The sequence below is a fragment of the Myxine glutinosa genome, chromosome 2 (genome assembly GCF_964187855.1).
Source record: "Myxine glutinosa chromosome 2, kmMyxGlut1.1, whole genome shotgun sequence".
NCBI lineage: Eukaryota > Metazoa > Chordata > Myxini > Myxiniformes > Myxinidae > Myxine > Myxine glutinosa.
The window spans coordinates 137,453,711-137,470,117 of NC_136262.1; the positions used below are offsets into that span (position 1 = coordinate 137,453,711).

The following is a 16,407-nucleotide window of genomic DNA, read 5'->3' on the forward strand; positions in this document are numbered from 1 at the left end:
TGTTTTCTGTTTATGTTTTTGTGTTTTATCTGTTTTCTGTTTATGTCTGTGTTTTATGTGTTTTCTGTTTTTGTCTTTATGTTTTATATGTTTTCTGCTTACGTGGTTTCTGTTTATGTATTTTTGTTTTATCTGTTTTCTGTTTATGTCTGTGTTTTATGTGTTTTCTGTTTTTGTCTTTATGTTTTATATGTTTTCTGCTTACGTGTTTTCTGTTTATGTATTTGTGTTTTATCTGTTTTCTGTTTATGTCTGTGTGTTTTATGTGTTTTCTGTTGATGTCTTTGTGTTTTATCTGTTTTCTGTTTATGTCTTTGTGTTTTATGTGTTTTCTCTTTATGTCTTTGTGTTTTATGTGTTTTCTGTTTATGTCTTTGTGTTTTATGTGTTTTCTCTTTTTGTCTTTGTATTTTATGTGTTTTCTCTTTATGTCTTTGTGATTTATGTGTTTTCTGTTTATGTCTTTGTGTTTTATCTGTTTTTTTGTTTATGTCTATGTGTTTTATGCGTTTTCTGTTTATGTCTTTGTGTTTTATGCATTTTCTGTTTATGTCTTTGTGTTTTATGTGTTTTCTCCTTATGTTTTTGTTTTTTTTATGTGTTTTCTCTTGATGTCTTTGTGTTTTAAGTGTTTTCTGTTTATGTTTTTGTGTTTTATCTGTTTTCTGTTTATGTCTGTGTGTTTTATGTGTTTTCTGTTTATGGCTGTGTTTTATGTGTTTTCAGTTTTTGTCTTTATGTTTTATATGTTTTCTGCTTACGTGTTTTCTGTTTATGTATTTTTGTTTTATCTGTTTTCTGTTTATGTCTGTGTGTTTTATGTGTTTTCTGTTTATGTCTGTGTGTTTTCTGTGTTTTCTGTTTATGTCTTTGTGTTTTATGTGTTTCATGTGTTTTCTGTTTATGTATTTGTGTTTTATCTGTTTGCTCTTTATGTCTTTGTGTTTTACGTGTTTTCTGTTTATGTCTTTGTGTTTTATGTGTTTTCTGTTTATGTCTTTGTGTTTTATGTGTTTTATGTGTTTTCTGTTTATGTATTTGTGTTTTATCTGTTTGCTCTTTATGTCTTTGTGTTTTACATGTTTTCTCTTTATGTCTTTGTTTTTTTAATGTGTTTTCTCTTGATGTCGTTGTGTTTTAAGTGTTTTCTGTTTATGTTTTTGTGTTTTATCTGTTTTCTGTTTATGTCTATGTTTTATGTGTTTTCTGTTTATGTCTGTGTTTTATGTGTTTTCTGTTTATGTCTTTGTGTTTTATCTGTTTTCTGTTTATGTCTTTGTGTTTTATTTTTTTCCTGTTTTTGTCTTTATGTTTTATATGATTTCTGCTTACGTGTTTTCTGTTGATGTATTTTTGTTTTATCTGTTTTCTGTTTATGTCTTTGTGTTTTATTTTTTTTCTGTTTTTGTCTTTATGTTTTATATGTTTTCTGCTTATGTGTTTTCTGTTTATGTATTTGTGTTTTATCTGTTTTCTGTTTATGGCTGTGTGTTTTATGTGTTTTCTGTTTATGTCTGTGTGTTTTATGTGTTTTCTGCTTATGTGTTTTCTGTTTATGTGTTTTCTGCTTATGTGTTTTCTGTTTATGTGTTTTCTGCTTATGTGTTTTCTGTTTATGTGTTTTCTGCTTATGTGTTTTCTGTTTATGTATTTGTGTTTTATATGTTTTCTGCTTATGTGTTTTCTGTTTATGTATTTGTGTTTTATCTGTTTTCTGTTTATGGCTGTGTTTTATGTGTTTTCTGTTTATGTCTGTGTGTTTTATGTGTTTTCTGTTTATGTCTTTGTGTTTTATGTGTTTTATGTGTTTTCTGTTTATGTCTTTGTGTTTTATCTGTTTTCTGCGTATGTGTTGTATGTGTTGCTCACAAGCCTCGACTTTGTATACAAAAAAAATACACATTTACACCTTCCAGTTAAACATCCCATGACGCCTTTAGGAACTCGCCTGTGTGTCAGGATGAAGACTACTGTATAAAATAGTTGGAAATTCCAAGTCCTTATATTTGTTTAATGTCCCTGTGCCTTCATTTAATCGTAAAGATAAAAAATGAAGTTAACCATCAACGAACCAACAGACTACTTCCGAGACTTCGTGGCAACGTACGATCAAAGCTCGATCATGCAGTTGCTTTGCAGTCAAGCGGTCGTCTCATCCAGCAAGGCTTCACGAATGTTGGGCTGGTTGCTTGTATTCTTATTCTTTCTATGGAAAAATAAAATTGCGAAAGGGTTCCCCTTCCACATCGTGCACAATATTGCAATTCCCCGACCCCCAAAGTTTCCTTACGCTTCCAAATCATTCCAAACCCTCAGAGCAATATTTTAGCCCTTCACACCATGGCTTGCCACCGATAGCAATTGATTAATCTGTGCAACTTGGCCAAGCAGATTGATTCACCTGAACTTGCAATCACAGAATCGATCTTGTAATATGCCTAGCTGGTAAAGAAGGAATGCGTCATGCCGATGCACTCGCTTCGCCCCTACGGGTGACACTCTACAGGATACGACTCATAGTACATCTCTTTTGTGCTGCTATGATCGTTGGACTTTTGAAAAAGAAAAAGAAATTGTAGCAAAAGGATTAGATGAACTACTAGCAATGGCAGGTTCAAGTATAACTGCGTTGACCCAAGGCAAGGCCAGGGCCTTGTGTAAAAACCCACGTGCGACCTATCAGACAGCCGTCAGGGCCTGTTTTAAGGCAGCGATCCTATTTCCGTTAACGTACCCCTCATGGAAAACTTTTTGAGAAACAAGACAGCTGGTGAGCTTACCCAGGCAGGCAAGTGGTGGTACGTTGTTTCGTAAATCAGCCCTTTGGGTACATGAAGGTAAAACAGGAGTTCGAAGCTTCTAGCGGAATGTTTGAAAATTTCAGGTCAGGAGTTTTCCTTGTAGCTTCAAGGTAATCAAATATTATGATTAGCACGGAAGCGCACACTTGTACATATTATAAAGTGTTGAATAAGTGGACGGAAGGAAAATCAAAATAAATATGTGCTTCACGAGCTGGCATGCGTGCAAGCAGGAGTGTGTGTGAGCAGTCAAGTGCGTGCACGCAGGAGTGTGTGTGAGCAGTCAAGTGCGTGCACGCAGGAGTGTGTGTGAGCAGTCAAGTGCGTGCACGCAGGAGTGTGTGTGAGCAGTCGAGTGCGTGCACGCAGGAGTGTGTGTGAGCAGTCAAGTGCGTGCACGCAGGAGTGTGTGTGAGCAGTCAAGTGCGTGCACGCAGGAGTGTGTGTGAGCAGTCGAGTGCGTGCACGCAGGAGTGTGTGTGAGCAGTCGAGTACGTGCACGCAGGAGTGTGTGTGAGCAGTCGAGTGCGTGCACGCAGGAATGTGTGTGAGCAGTCGAGTACGTGCACGCAGGAGTGTGTGTGAGCAGTCGAGTACGTGCACGCAGGAGTGTGTGTGAGCAGTCGAGTGCGTGCACGCAGGAGTGTTTGCGAGCAGTCGAGTGCGTGCACGCAGGAGTGTGTGCGAGCAGTCGTGTGCGAGCAGTCGAGTGCGTGCATGCAGGAGTGTGTGTGAGTAGTCGAGTGCGTACATGCAGGAGTGTGAGCATGCAGGTGTATGTGTGAGCAGTCGAGTACCTGCAAGCAGGAGTGTGTGTGAGCAGTTGAGTGTGTGTGAGCAGTCGAGTACGTGCACGCAGGAGTGTGTGTGAGGAGTCGAGTGTGTGCACGTAGGAGTGTGTGTGAGCAGTCGAGTGCGTGCACGCAGGAGTGCGTGCACGCAGGAGTGTGTGTGATCAGTCGAGTGCGTGCACGCAGGAGTGTGTGTGATCAGTCGAGTGCGTGCACGCAGGAGTGTGTGTGAGCAGTCGAGTGCGTGCACGCAGGAGTGTGTGTGAGCAGTCGAGTGCGTGCACGCAGGAGTGTGTGTGAGCAGTGGAGTGCGTGCACGCAGGAGTGTGTGTGATCAGTTGAGTGCGTGCACGCAGGAGTGTGTGTGACCAGTCGAGTGCGTGCACGCAGGAGTGTGTGTGAGCAGTCGAGTGCGTGCACGCAGGAGTGTTTGCGAGCAGTCGAGTGGGTGCACGCAGGAGTGTGTGCGAGCAGTCGTGTGCGAGCAATCGAGTGCGTGCATGCAGGAGTGTGTGCGAGCAGTCGAGTGCGTGTATGCAGGAGTGCGTACATGCAGGAGTGCGTGCATGCAGGTGTATGTGTGAGCATTCGAGTACGTGCATGCAGGAGTGTGTGAGCAGTCGAGTGCGTGCACGCAGGAGTGTGTGTGAGCAGTCGAGTGTGTGCACGCAGGAGTGTTTGCGAGCAGTCGAGTGCGTGCATGCAGGAGTGTGTGCGAGCAGTCGTGTGCAAACAGTCGAGTGCGTGCGTGCAGGAGTGTGTGCGAGCAGTTGTGTGCGAACAGTCGAGTGCGTGCATGCAGGTGTGTGTGTGAGCAGTCGTGTGCGAGCAGTTGTGTGTGAGCAGTCGAGTGCGTGCATGCAGGAGTGTGTGCATGCAGGAGTGTATGTGAGCAGTCATGTGCGAGCAGTTGAGTGCGTGCATGCAGGAGTGTGTGCATGCGGGAATGCGTGCGAGCAGTCGAGTGCGTGCATGCAGGAGTGTGTGCATGCGGGAATGCGTGCGAGCAGTCGAGTGCGTGCATGCAGGAGTGCGTGCATGCACTAATGCGTGTGGGCAGTGGTGTGCGTGCATGCCTGAGTGCATGCGAGCAGTGGTGTGCGTGCATGCCTGAGTGTATGCGAGCAGTCGTGTGCGTGCATGCCTGAGTGCGTGCGAGCAGTCGTGTGCGTGCATGCAGGAGTGCGTGCATGCAGGGGCATGTGCACGCAGGAGTGTGTGGTAGCAGTCGAGTGCGTGCATGCAGGAGTGCGTGCGAGCAGTCGTGTGCGTGCATGCTGGAGTGCGTGCATGCAGGAGTGCGTGTGAGCAGTCGTGTGCGTGCATGCAGGAGTGCGTGCATGCAGAAGTGCATGTTGCCACACAGGCTTATGTTGAAAGCATGAGGCCAGCGGCCTGGGAGTAAACAGTCTTGGCCGCAGCATGACATGTTTGTGTTTGGTATTTGTTGCGTGCACTTGCAGAAGAATTACAGTGAAAACTGCAAGTTCAAGGAACGCATTGAGGAGAACGGCTACAACACTTACGCTGCCATGAAATGGAAGCGGAAGGGAAAGCAAATGTTTGTGGCACTGAATGGGAAGGGCTCGCCCAGGCGAGGACACAGGACGCGGAGGAAGCACCTGTCTGCACACTTTCTACCTATCCTCGTGCTCTCGTGACTGTGCCAGACGCGGGACCCTAAGCACAGGTCGTCGTCACCTCTCGCCTTTTTGCCCGCACTTGGAAACCGGTTCAGGAGGACGAGGCTGCGCAATATTGGCCAAAACGCAAGCGTAGAGTACGCAAAGAAGGAAACCTGTAATTGCTACTTGAAGCCGGTGATTTCGAACTCGACACCAAAGGAAGTTCAACCTGCGAGAAGCTTCATCACACCGAACTTAAACCAACGGCTTCTTGTTCATCAAAGGGAAAGTTCTTCAAAAACCTTCCGGTGATTCAGACCTTGCACGCTGCTGCTGTCAGGATGCCCCGGAATCCGAGGACCTCGGTAAAAGGGTCATGAAATCGACATTTTGAAGAGATTTTTACTTCGTTTTGTACAACCCTGATGGCCATTGTTGAATGTGCTCGTTTCGTCTGCATCTCATTCAAAATGTTTTTGGGGTTCAGTCAAAGCGGCCAAATAGTGTGCGCCCACATGAGCGCTCTGTGATGCTGAGGAACCTCAATTTGTGGCCACCTGACTTATGCACCCTTGTTGATTGTAAGAAGCAGTGAGCGAGTAAGAGGTTTTACCGTGTTGGAATCAAGTGACAGAGATTAGCAAAATGTGATTTGCAGACACTTGTTGGGTTTCCTTGGCCTTCACAGGTGTACCCAAGCCTTTGACTGGGCAGCATATTTAAGATATATTAATGTATAATTTTGGTTCTAATTTAAGTTTATCATGTCCTGTCGTCATTGGTTATATATCACTGACCCTATGTGCCATTATTCATTTTTGGATCGCTTTTTTATTGGAACAATTTTACCATTTAATGAGCTTTGCAACAACACTGGTAAATATAGCCAATGTATTTTGTCATAAAAATTATATTTATTTTGTGACCAATAATTAATCATTACAGATCAATAGTTCTGATGATAGGTGTATTATACATTCACCTCTAGTCACACACCTGTAGCATATATGTGAGCATGTATTAATAAAGTCGAGTGTATATATCACATGATACAATGTCCACGCAGTCCAACAACAGTCTTCATTTTGCAACTTATCCTTTGTAATCAATATTGTATTCTTCTTCCTCTTTGACGACCCTAATTATTCCGACCTTCTGGGGTCGGCCGGGCAACCTTGTTCCGGGCAACCTTGGTCCGGGCAACCTTGGTCCGGGCAACCTTGGTCCGGGCAACCTTGGTCCGGGCAACCTTGTTCCGGGCAACCTTGGTCCGGGCAACCTCGTCCTGGGCAACCTTTGTCCGGGCAACCTTGTTCCGAGCAACCTTTGTCCGGGCAACCTTGTTCTGGGCAACCTTGTTCTGGGCAACCTTGGTCCAGGCAACCTTGGTCCGGGCAACCTTGTTATGGCCAACCTTGGTCCGGGCAACCTTGGTCCGGGCAACCTTAGTCCGGGCAACCTTGTTCCGGGCAACCTTCGTCTGGGCAACCTTGGTCCAGGCAACCTTGGTCCGGGCAACCTTGGTCCGGGCAATCTTGTTCCGGGCAACTTTGGTCTGGGCAACCACACGTCTTTCTGGAACCGACTGGCCAGGCCTGACGTTCCACTGATGGGATTTTAATTTATTCAGGGTGCCCGCGATAGCTCGCCTACTCTTCGCCAAAGACATCAGTGGGGTCTTTACCTCCACCAACGACCAGTGCTGGGTGCATATTATTCCGATGGAGGTGCACGCATTGTTGCCTCGCTGCGATCATGAGAAACACCAGGGTGACAGTTTGTAGCTCGGTCGACATTTGAACCCAAGGTACGACAGTTCAAAGGTGAGTGCACCTAACTCTAATTGCTATTCTGCCAGTGCATTTAGCGGCCTGCAATTCCATCCCATCAATCGGCACCTACACGTTTTTAGGGGTTGAGGTTCATCACATTTCCTATGACAATTCCTCGTGGATTTGACATTAAGAAGTTCTGAAGTTCTGCATCAAAACAAAATATTGTCCTTAATAGCCAATCAATTAGTGGCAGAACAGGATCCACCATTTTGAATTTTGAAGGGCCAGAGGGAAAGAGAGGGAGTTCTAGGTGATCCCCAAACAAAATATACATGGCTAGAAGTTTTGGTGGATCGTACTAAGTGGATGTCTTGGCTGCATTGCAGTAAATATTTGCAGGGCGAGACTTCCTGGATTTCCTAAAATTCCTCCTCCACCCCCACCCTCGACCCCTTAAATCCACTTCTGATTTTGACTCGAACTTTCAGCACAGCAGAACAGCTGTTCAGTTAAAGAAACCCATTTGAGGAATCTGAGAAAACAACAATGTGTTGGGGACAATTTGAATACGGTATTATATGCCAGCCCGACTACCAGACTACCACCTACGTACTTGTGCAGATGTCTCAGTCTCACCTTCCCCAAGTCTCGATACTCAACATAACCCGTCACCTGTATTAATGTCGCACAAATTCCTTCCCATTGCACGAACTCACCTTTATCTGAAGAGACTTCAGATCATTGGGAAGGTTTTACATTCATCATGTCTCTCTCACCCATTATTCCGGCCTCTGCTGCAACAAATACCTCCCTGCTGTTTATAGCTGGAATAATGTTCTCATTGAAATTTGTCTTCTTTCGTTAGCGAAGCCGAAACGTTGTTACTCGTACAAAGACGGGAAATTGTTGTAGGTGTGGACATACCTGCGCCACTTGTGTTAAAGGGAATCTCCAAACTGAGAAGCACGAGCAAACAGCAGTCTTACTGAGGTGAGAGTTCACCTGTATTCACACCAATAAGGCAATAACAACAGTGCCGAAGGAGGGGAAAGCATCCCCAGGCCCGGTAAAGACTCTGCTCGGTAACCCAGGCCCGGTAAAGACCCTGCTCGGTAACCCAGGCCCGGTAAAGGCCCTGCTCGGTAACCCAGGCCCGGTAAAGACCCTGCTCGGTAACCCAGGCCCGGTAAAGACCCTGCTCGGTAACCCAGGCCCGGTAAAGACCCTGCTCGGTAACCCAGGCCCGGTAAAGACCCTGCTCGGTAACCCAGGCCCGGTAAAGACCCTGCTCGGTAACCCAGGCCCGGTAAAGACCCTGCTCGGTAACCCAGGCAGGGTAAAGACTCTGCTCGGTAACCCAGGCCGGGTAAAGACCCTGCTCGTTAACCCAGGCCCGGTAAAGACCCTGTTCGGTAAACCAGGCCCGGTAAAGACCATGCTCAGTAGCCCAGGCCCGGTAAAGACCCTGCTCGGTAACCCAGGCCTGGTAAAGACGCTGTTCGGTAACCCAGGCCCGGTAAAGACCCTGCTCGGTAACCCGGCCCGGTAAAGACCCTGCTCGGTAACCCAGGCCTGGTAAAGACCCTGCTCGGTAACCCAGGTCCGGTAAAGACCCTGCTCGGTAACCCAGGCCGGGTAAAGACCCTGCTCGTTAACCCAGGCCCGGTAAAGACCCTGTTCGGTAAACCAGGCCCGGTAAAGACCATACTCGGTAGCCCAGGCCCGGTAAAGACCCTGCTCGGTAACCCAGGCCTGGTAAAGACGCTGTTCGGTAACCCAGGCCCGTTAAAGACCCTGCTCGGTAACCCGGCCCGGTAAAGACCCTGCTCGGTAACCCAGGCCCGGTAAAGACCCTGCTCGGTAACCCAGGTCCGGTAAAGACCCTGCTCGGTAACCCAGGCCCGGTAAAGACTCTGCTCGGTAACCCAGGCCCGGTAAAGACCCTGCTCGGTAACCCAGGCCCGGTAAAGACCCTGCTCGGTAACCCAGGCCCGGTAAAGACCCTGCTCGGTAACCCAGGCCCGGTAAAGACCCTGCTTGGTAACCCAGGCCCGGTAAAGACCCTGCTCGGTAACCCAGGCCCGGTAAAGACCCTACTCGGTAACCCAGGCCCGGTAAAGACCCTGCTCAGTAACCCAGGCAGGGTAAAGACCCTGCTCGGTAACCCAGGCCCGGTAAAGACCCTGCGCGGTAACCCAGGCCCGGTAAAGACCCTGTTCGGTAACCCAGGCCCGGTAAAGACCCTGCTCGGTGGCCCAGGCAGGGTAAAGACCCTGCTCGGTAACCCAGGCCCGGTAAAGACCCTGTTCGGTAACCCAGGCCCGGTAAAGACCCTGCCCGGTAACCCAGGCCCGGTAAAGACCCTGCTCGGTAACCCAGGCCCGGTAAAGACCCTGCTCGGTAACCCAGGCCCGGTAAAGACCCTGCTCGGTAACCCAGGCCCGGTAAAGACCCTGTTCGGTAACCCAGGTCCTGTAAAGACCCTGCTCGGTAATCCAGGTCCGCCCCGACCCGAGGGCGCTGGTGCTGATGATACGTCCGCGTCCTTAATCAAATCGATTGTCTGTACATGGTTTCTCGCTGGCATCATGGCTACTTACTGATCCAATCGATGTGGACATGGCACTGCTGTGGTGCATATTAACACAAAAGGTTTTCGGTGACATCTATTGATAAGGTAAGAAATTGTTTATGATCGGGGCAGAATTATGGCCAGGTAGGCATTTGCTCCATTAGCCATGACCAGGACAATGCCGTTTGAGTCACTTGGGCAAACTGTACAAACACCTTCTTGTAGTACAGGGCAAACATGCTCCTTTGAAGATGCACTATAGCTATCACCGGGTACTACCCATGGGTGGTTCACTTCCTGCACCACAAGCAGGATGCCACTTTCCAGCATATCATTACTTGCCAACACCACAAACACCCCACAGATGTTTCTGTGCTAAAATGTTGCGAATTTGTTTTGTTTTGCCAATTGAATATGTGTGGGACATGTTATAAGGATTCTCTTATAGCCTCTTCATTTACCGCAATTTACCGCAATACCGCAATTTACCGCATTGTCCACCTCTTTGATGAAATCACACTTATCCACAGAGGATCATTTGTCCTTGAAAAGGCAGCTGATGACTTGTGCAAGAAATAAGACATCAGGAAGTGACATTAGTGGCAGAGGGTACTCCATTAGAGTCAATACCTGGTGTCCACCTTTGGTGGACTATATCCTGCAGCAAAGCTTTGCAAATACACTTTATAACTCTTCTCATTTTGGACAGAAATTATGTGAATCACAACATACGTACTCCAGATAATAACTTTAGGAAGGTTATATCATATTAGGAAGAAGAGAAAGGGAGATGATCTGAAATACCAGCTACCACCAAAAGTGGCGCAATTCCGGCTGTGTCTTTATACTTTGTGTGTGTGTGTGTGTGTGTGTGTGTGTGTGTGTGTGTGTGTGTGTGTGTGTGTGTGTGTATGTATGTATGTATGTATATATGTATATATATATATATATATATATATATATATATATATATATATATGCTAAAGCGCGGCGTTACGCGCGCTGCTTGCGAGCAAGGAGGAAGCGGACAAGCGGTAACTTATAAGCGTCTTTATTTCAGGAGCTCACTGTAACACTGGCGCGCTCTGGGCTGCGCGCCCGGTGTATATCATGAGGCCACGCCTACCCCTCGGACGTGGCCACCGCCCACTTGGTGCGCGGAATGATGTCACCACGCCAGTGGGCTTTTGTGTCCGCCACACGCGCCCCCCCAGAATTCCCGCGCACCTGGAGGGCCAGTTTGCGGGGCAGACGAATGACCCGGCCGAAGCGCCCCCTGGCGATCGGCGGCGTCAAGGGTGCAGGGATGCCAGGTGGGATGCCCCTGGCTGCCCCTGGGATGGGTGCAGGACCGGGGGGCGGTGTGGCGGCGGGGCTGGGCGGTGCCGGGGGTCCGCCCGCAGGGGGGCGGCCCCGACGTGGGGGTCGGGCCACTGGCGGTGGATGGTCCACGTCGAGGTGGGCCGGCTTGAGGCGGTCTACCGAAACGCAGTCAGGAGTACCGCCGATGTCCAGGGTGAAGTGCTTCGCCCCGGTCTCCAGCACGCGGAAAGGCCCGTCGTACGGGGGCCGCAGTGGTGTCCGGTGGGCATCGTGGCGGACGAAGACGTACTCCGCCGTGCGAAGCTTCGGGGCGACGTGCGTCGGTGGGTGCCCATGGCATGCCGTTGGCACCGGGGCGAACCTCTGGGCGGTCTCTTGCAGAGCGGAGCGCTGCTGTGCCGCGGACCATGGTGCCGTGGAGTCGGGGAGGAACTCGCCCGGCACCCGCAGCGGTTGCCCGAAGACCAACTCCGCCGCGGATGCACGCAGGTCCTCCTTGGGCGCCGTCCGGAGGCCCAGCAGGACCCAGGGGAGCCTGTCGACCCAGTCGCCGTCGCGGAGGGTGGCCCGGAGCGCGGCCTTCAATGAGCGGTGAAATCGCTCACACAGGCCGTTAGCCTGGGGGTGGTAGGCCGTGGTTCGGTGCAGCCGGACCCCGAGCCCCTGCGCGACCGCCCCCCAGAGCTCCGAGGTGAACTGGGGGCCGCGGTCGGACGAGATGTCTGAGGGGCGCCGAACCGGGCGACCCAGGTGGCGATGAAAGCCTGCGCGACATCGGCCGCCGTTGTCGACGCCAAGGGCACGGCCTCCGGCCACCGGGTGGTGCGGTCCACCATGGTGAGGACGTAGGTGAAACCCCGCGAGGGGGGCAGAGGTCCCACCAGGTCCACGTGGACGTGGTCAAACCGGCATTCCGGCACCGTGATCGGGGCCAACGGGGCCTGGGTGTGCCGGTGCACCTTGGCGCGCTGGCACGCGAGGCACGTCCTGGCCCAGCCGCGGACGGCCTTCCGGAGGCCATGCCAGATGAACTTGTCGGCGATCAGCCTTTGGGAGGCCCTCGCGCCTGGGTGGGACAGGCGGTGGATGGCGTCAAACACCTGGCGCTGCCAGCCCACGGGCACGATGGGGCGAGGACGCCCGAGGGAGACGTCGCACAAGAGGGCCACGCCCGCGCCGTCGAACGCCACCTCGGTGACGCGGAGGCCCGTGACGGCGGTCCGCAAGGCCTGGACGTCGGGGTCAGCGGCCTGGTCCGCTGCCATCCGGGCATAGTCGATGCCGAGGTGGACTGCGTGGGCGACGGCCCGGGAAAGGCAATCCGCCACCGGGTTGTCCTTCCCCGCGACGTGCTGGATGTCCGTCGTGTACTCGGACACGGCCGAGAGGTGACGCTACTGCCGGGCCGACCACGGCTCGGTGACCTTGCCCATCGCGAAGATCAGCGGCTTGTGGTCGACGAAGGCAGTGAACGCACGGCCCTCGAGCAGATGGCGGAAGTGCCTGACCGCCAATTGAAGGCCGAGCAACTCGCGGTCGAAGGTACTGTAACGGCGTTCGGGCGGGCGAAGCTGCCGGCTAAAGAACGCCAGCGGTTGCCAAGCTCCACGCACCCATTGCTCGTGCACCGCGCCCACCGCGTAGTCCGAGGCATCGGTGGTGAGTGCGATCGGTGCATCGGGCGCCGGGTGCGCGAGCATGGTGGCGTTAGCCAAGGCGAGCTTCGCGCCCGTGAACACCGTGTCCATCTGCTCGGTCCAGGTAACGTCGCCTTTGCCCGGCTTACCTCGGAGAGCTTCGTGCAGGGGGCGCAGGAGCTGGGTGATACGGGGCAGGAACCGATGGTAAAAGTTCACCATGCCCAGGAACTCCTGCAGCCCTCTGATCGTGCGGGGGCACGGAAACCCCTTCACCGCCTCCACCTTGGCCGGCAGGGGGACGGCTCCGTGCCTGGTGACACGGTGCCCCAGAAAATCGATTATGGTGGCGCCGAACCGGCACTTTGCGGGGATCACAATCAGGCCATGCTGGCCCAGGCGTTCGAAGAGCGTGCGGAGGTGGCGTAGGTGCTCTTCGCGGGACGCGCTGGCGACGAGGATATCGTCCAGGTAGACGTAGACAAAATCCAAGTCACGCAGGACGCTGTCCATCAGTCGCTGGAACGCCTGAGCCGCATTCTTCAGACCGAAGGGCATGCGCAGGAACTCGAAGAGTCCGAATGGCGTGATGACCGCCGTCTTCGGGACGTCCTCCAGCCTGACGGGGACCTGATGGTAGCCGCGTATGAGGTCCACCTTCGAGAAGAAGGACATGCCCGCCAAACGGGCGGAAAAGTCCTGAATGTGGGGGACGGGGTAGCGGTCGGGAGTCGTGGCGTCATTGAGACGGCGATAGTCCCCGCACAGTCGCCATCCCCCGCCGGGCTTCGGCACGATGTGCAGCGGCGATGCCCAAGCGCTCTCTGAGCGCCGAACGATGCCGAGTCGCTCCAGGGTAGCGAACACCGCTTTTGCCAACGCCAGCTTCGTCGGCTCGAGGCGGCGTGCCCGGGCGTAGACCGGTGGCCCGACGGTGGGGATGTGATGGGCCACCCCGTGCTTGACGGCCCCCGCCGAGAAGGTGGGCCGCGTGAGGGCCGGGAAGCCGGCGAGGAGGCGGGTGAATGCGTCCGCTGCCGGAAGCGTACAGACCAACGTGGCCGGAACCGAACCGTTCGGCAAGCCGCTTGGCAAGCCACTCGTTGAGCTGGGCAACGCACAAGCGAGCGAGCTGAACGTCTCGGCCTGGACAAGACGTCTGCGCTTGACGTCGACCAGGAGCCCATTAGCGCACAGGAAGTCTGCGCCAAGTAGTGCCATGGGCACGTCGGCGGTGACGAACGTCCATCGGAAAACCTGCCCTCCGAACCGCAGAGAGAGGCAGCGTTTTCCGTACGTACGGATGGGCGTCCCGTTCGCGGCAAGCAGCGCGGGGCCCCCACCCGCGGCGTGCTTGTCTGACGTGCCGGCGGGAACGACACTCACCTGCGCTCCCGTGTCGCACAGGTAACGGCGCCCGGAGAAGGTGTCCGTTATGAACAGCAGGCTGCTCGAACGGCCGGCACTCATCGCCACTATTGAGCGCCGGCCCTGGCGTTTCCCGACCTGTTGAAGGAGCATGGCGGATGACACTGCCGAGCTTCGTGGCCGAACTTGGCGTGGAACCAGCACCAGGTGGTGGAGCTGGAGGAGCGCGGCTGGCTCCGCCAGGCCGGTGGAGTTGGCGGGTTTCCCCGCGGTGGCGGTTTTTGCCGCGGCGGTGGGCGGGGCGTGGCGGCGGTCACGAGGTGCGTATCAGCATGCTGCGTATGCTGTATAAGCTGATGCTGTGGATCAGCAGCATCAGCAGCAGCATCAGCAGCATCAGCCACGAGGGCCGTGACGGCCACGCCGACTCTCGCCCGCGTGTCCGAAGCGGCAAAGTACTTGTCCGCCTCGGCTGCCAATGCTCGGGGTTCCGTTAGCCCGGTCCCGGCCAACGCGAGGCGAACCTGCGCTGGAAGTTGGCGACGGAAAAGCGCCCGGAATAGAGAACCGGGGGCTTCGTCGCCCAACAGTGACAGCATATGGTCCAGGCACCTTTCGGACCGACGGGCGCGTGTCACCGAGCTCGGGGAGATCCAGGAGGCGGTCGGCCCGTGCGTCGTCCGTGAGGCCGAACGTGGCTAGGAGTAGCCGCTTGAGTGCCTCGTACTTGTGGCCGTCCGGTGGGTGGCGAAGGACGGACACAACTCGAGCGGCCGTGCCGGGCCCGAGGGAGGCGACGACGTGGCAATAGCGCGTGTCATCGCCGGTGAGGCGCCGAAGCTGAAAATGGGCTTCGGCCTGGACGAACCAGACTTCGGCCTGAGCCTCCCAAAATTCGGGAAGTTTGATGAAGTTGGCCATGGCAATGGCGTCGCGTGTGGAAGGATCGCTCCGGCAGATCCAACGTCAAGGGGGTCACCAGTAAAGCGCGGCGTTACGCGCGCTGCTTGCGAGCAAGGAGGAAGCGGACAAGCGGTAACTTATAAGCGTCTTTATTTCAGGAGCTCACTGTAACACTGGCGCGCTCTGGGCTGCGCGCCCAGTGTATATCATGAGGCCACGCCTACCCCTCGGGCGTGGCCACCGCCCACTTGGTGCGCGGAATGATGTCACCACGCCAGTGGGCTTTTGTGTCCGCCACAATACTATATATATATATATATATATATATATATATATATATATATATATATATATATATATATATATATATATATATATATATATATATACAATATATATATATATATATATATATATATATATATATATATATATATATATGTATGTATGTATATATATATATATATATATATATATATATACATATATATATATATATATATACATATATATATATATATATATATATGTGCATGATGGGAGGTGATGGGATGGGAGAGGTGTAATTGATTGATTAATTGCGTAATTAAAATCAATAAATAGTAATCATAAAATAATTTCTTAATCAATTGGCTAATAGCATTCCTCAACAACCAGTATTTCATCCGAAGCTGTAACTTTTTGAAAATAAATTAAATAGGTCATTAATCGGGGGGGGGGGGGGAGATTAATCATTAAATAGTAAATCGATTAATACATTAATCAATAAATAAAAAATATCCTTTGTAGCCACATCTCTTGGTCACTGTCATGTCGGAATATCAGCTTCCTCGCTCAAAAGGTGCCTGAGATATTGCCCAGAAAAAAAAAATAATAATACGGGATTAATATTGCAAAGAAATAAATAGTAATGGTAAAATAATTAAATTATTCATCAATTGGCTAATAGAATGCCGAAAGCACCACCATTTTATCCAAATCTGTAACTTTTTAATTTTTTATCGTTATTAATCGAAGAATTGAATAGAATTAATCGATGAATTGATTAATCAATAAATCAAAGAAATCTAGTTTTTGCCAAAGCACGTGCTCACTATTGGGCCGAAATTTCAGCTGCCTAGCTGAAAGGATGGCTGAGATATCGCCCGGACAAACAAACAAACAAGAAGACATCATGCAGAGCACGCTACTTGCAAAATCCAACCCCCCCCCCCCCCCCCCTGAAAAAGGTTGCGATTGATCCATCAAATTGTCCATTTCATCAAGATTAAAATTGACGATCTTGATCAAAGCTCGGGTCAATAGGATAAAAAGTGACGATTTTTCAGATGAAAATTGATGATTTCAGAAGTTTGACCTAGAGTTGACCTTTGACATTTTGACCTCAAAAATAGTTGGATTCCCTATTCAGTGAGGCGCTACGCAAATGCTGTTAAATTTTCAAGTCAATCGGATGAAAACTGATGTTTTGGAAGTTAGACCTTGAGTTGACCTTTGACCTTTATACCTCAAAAATAGTTGTTTTCCCAGTTTAGTGGCTCAATATGCAAACGCTGATCAATTTTCAAGTCAATTGGATGAAAAATGGCGATTTTAGAAATCTGATCTCAAG

The 16,407-nt window shown here is 51.0% G+C and overlaps 1 protein-coding gene across 1 annotated transcript in view; it reads left to right on the top strand.

The window, feature by feature from the left end:
- The window catches only part of FGF10 (fibroblast growth factor 10), a 196,465-nt gene extending 190,203 nt beyond the window's left edge, over nucleotides 1–6,262 (top strand). The window contains exon 5 of the mRNA XM_068107050.2: nucleotides 5,056–6,262. Coding sequence (XP_067963151.1) covers nucleotides 5,056–5,253 — 198 coding nt within the window. The 3' untranslated portion in view covers nucleotides 5,254–6,262. The remainder of the gene's footprint in view (nucleotides 1–5,055) is intronic.
- Nucleotides 6,263–16,407: the final 10,145 nt, after the last annotated feature.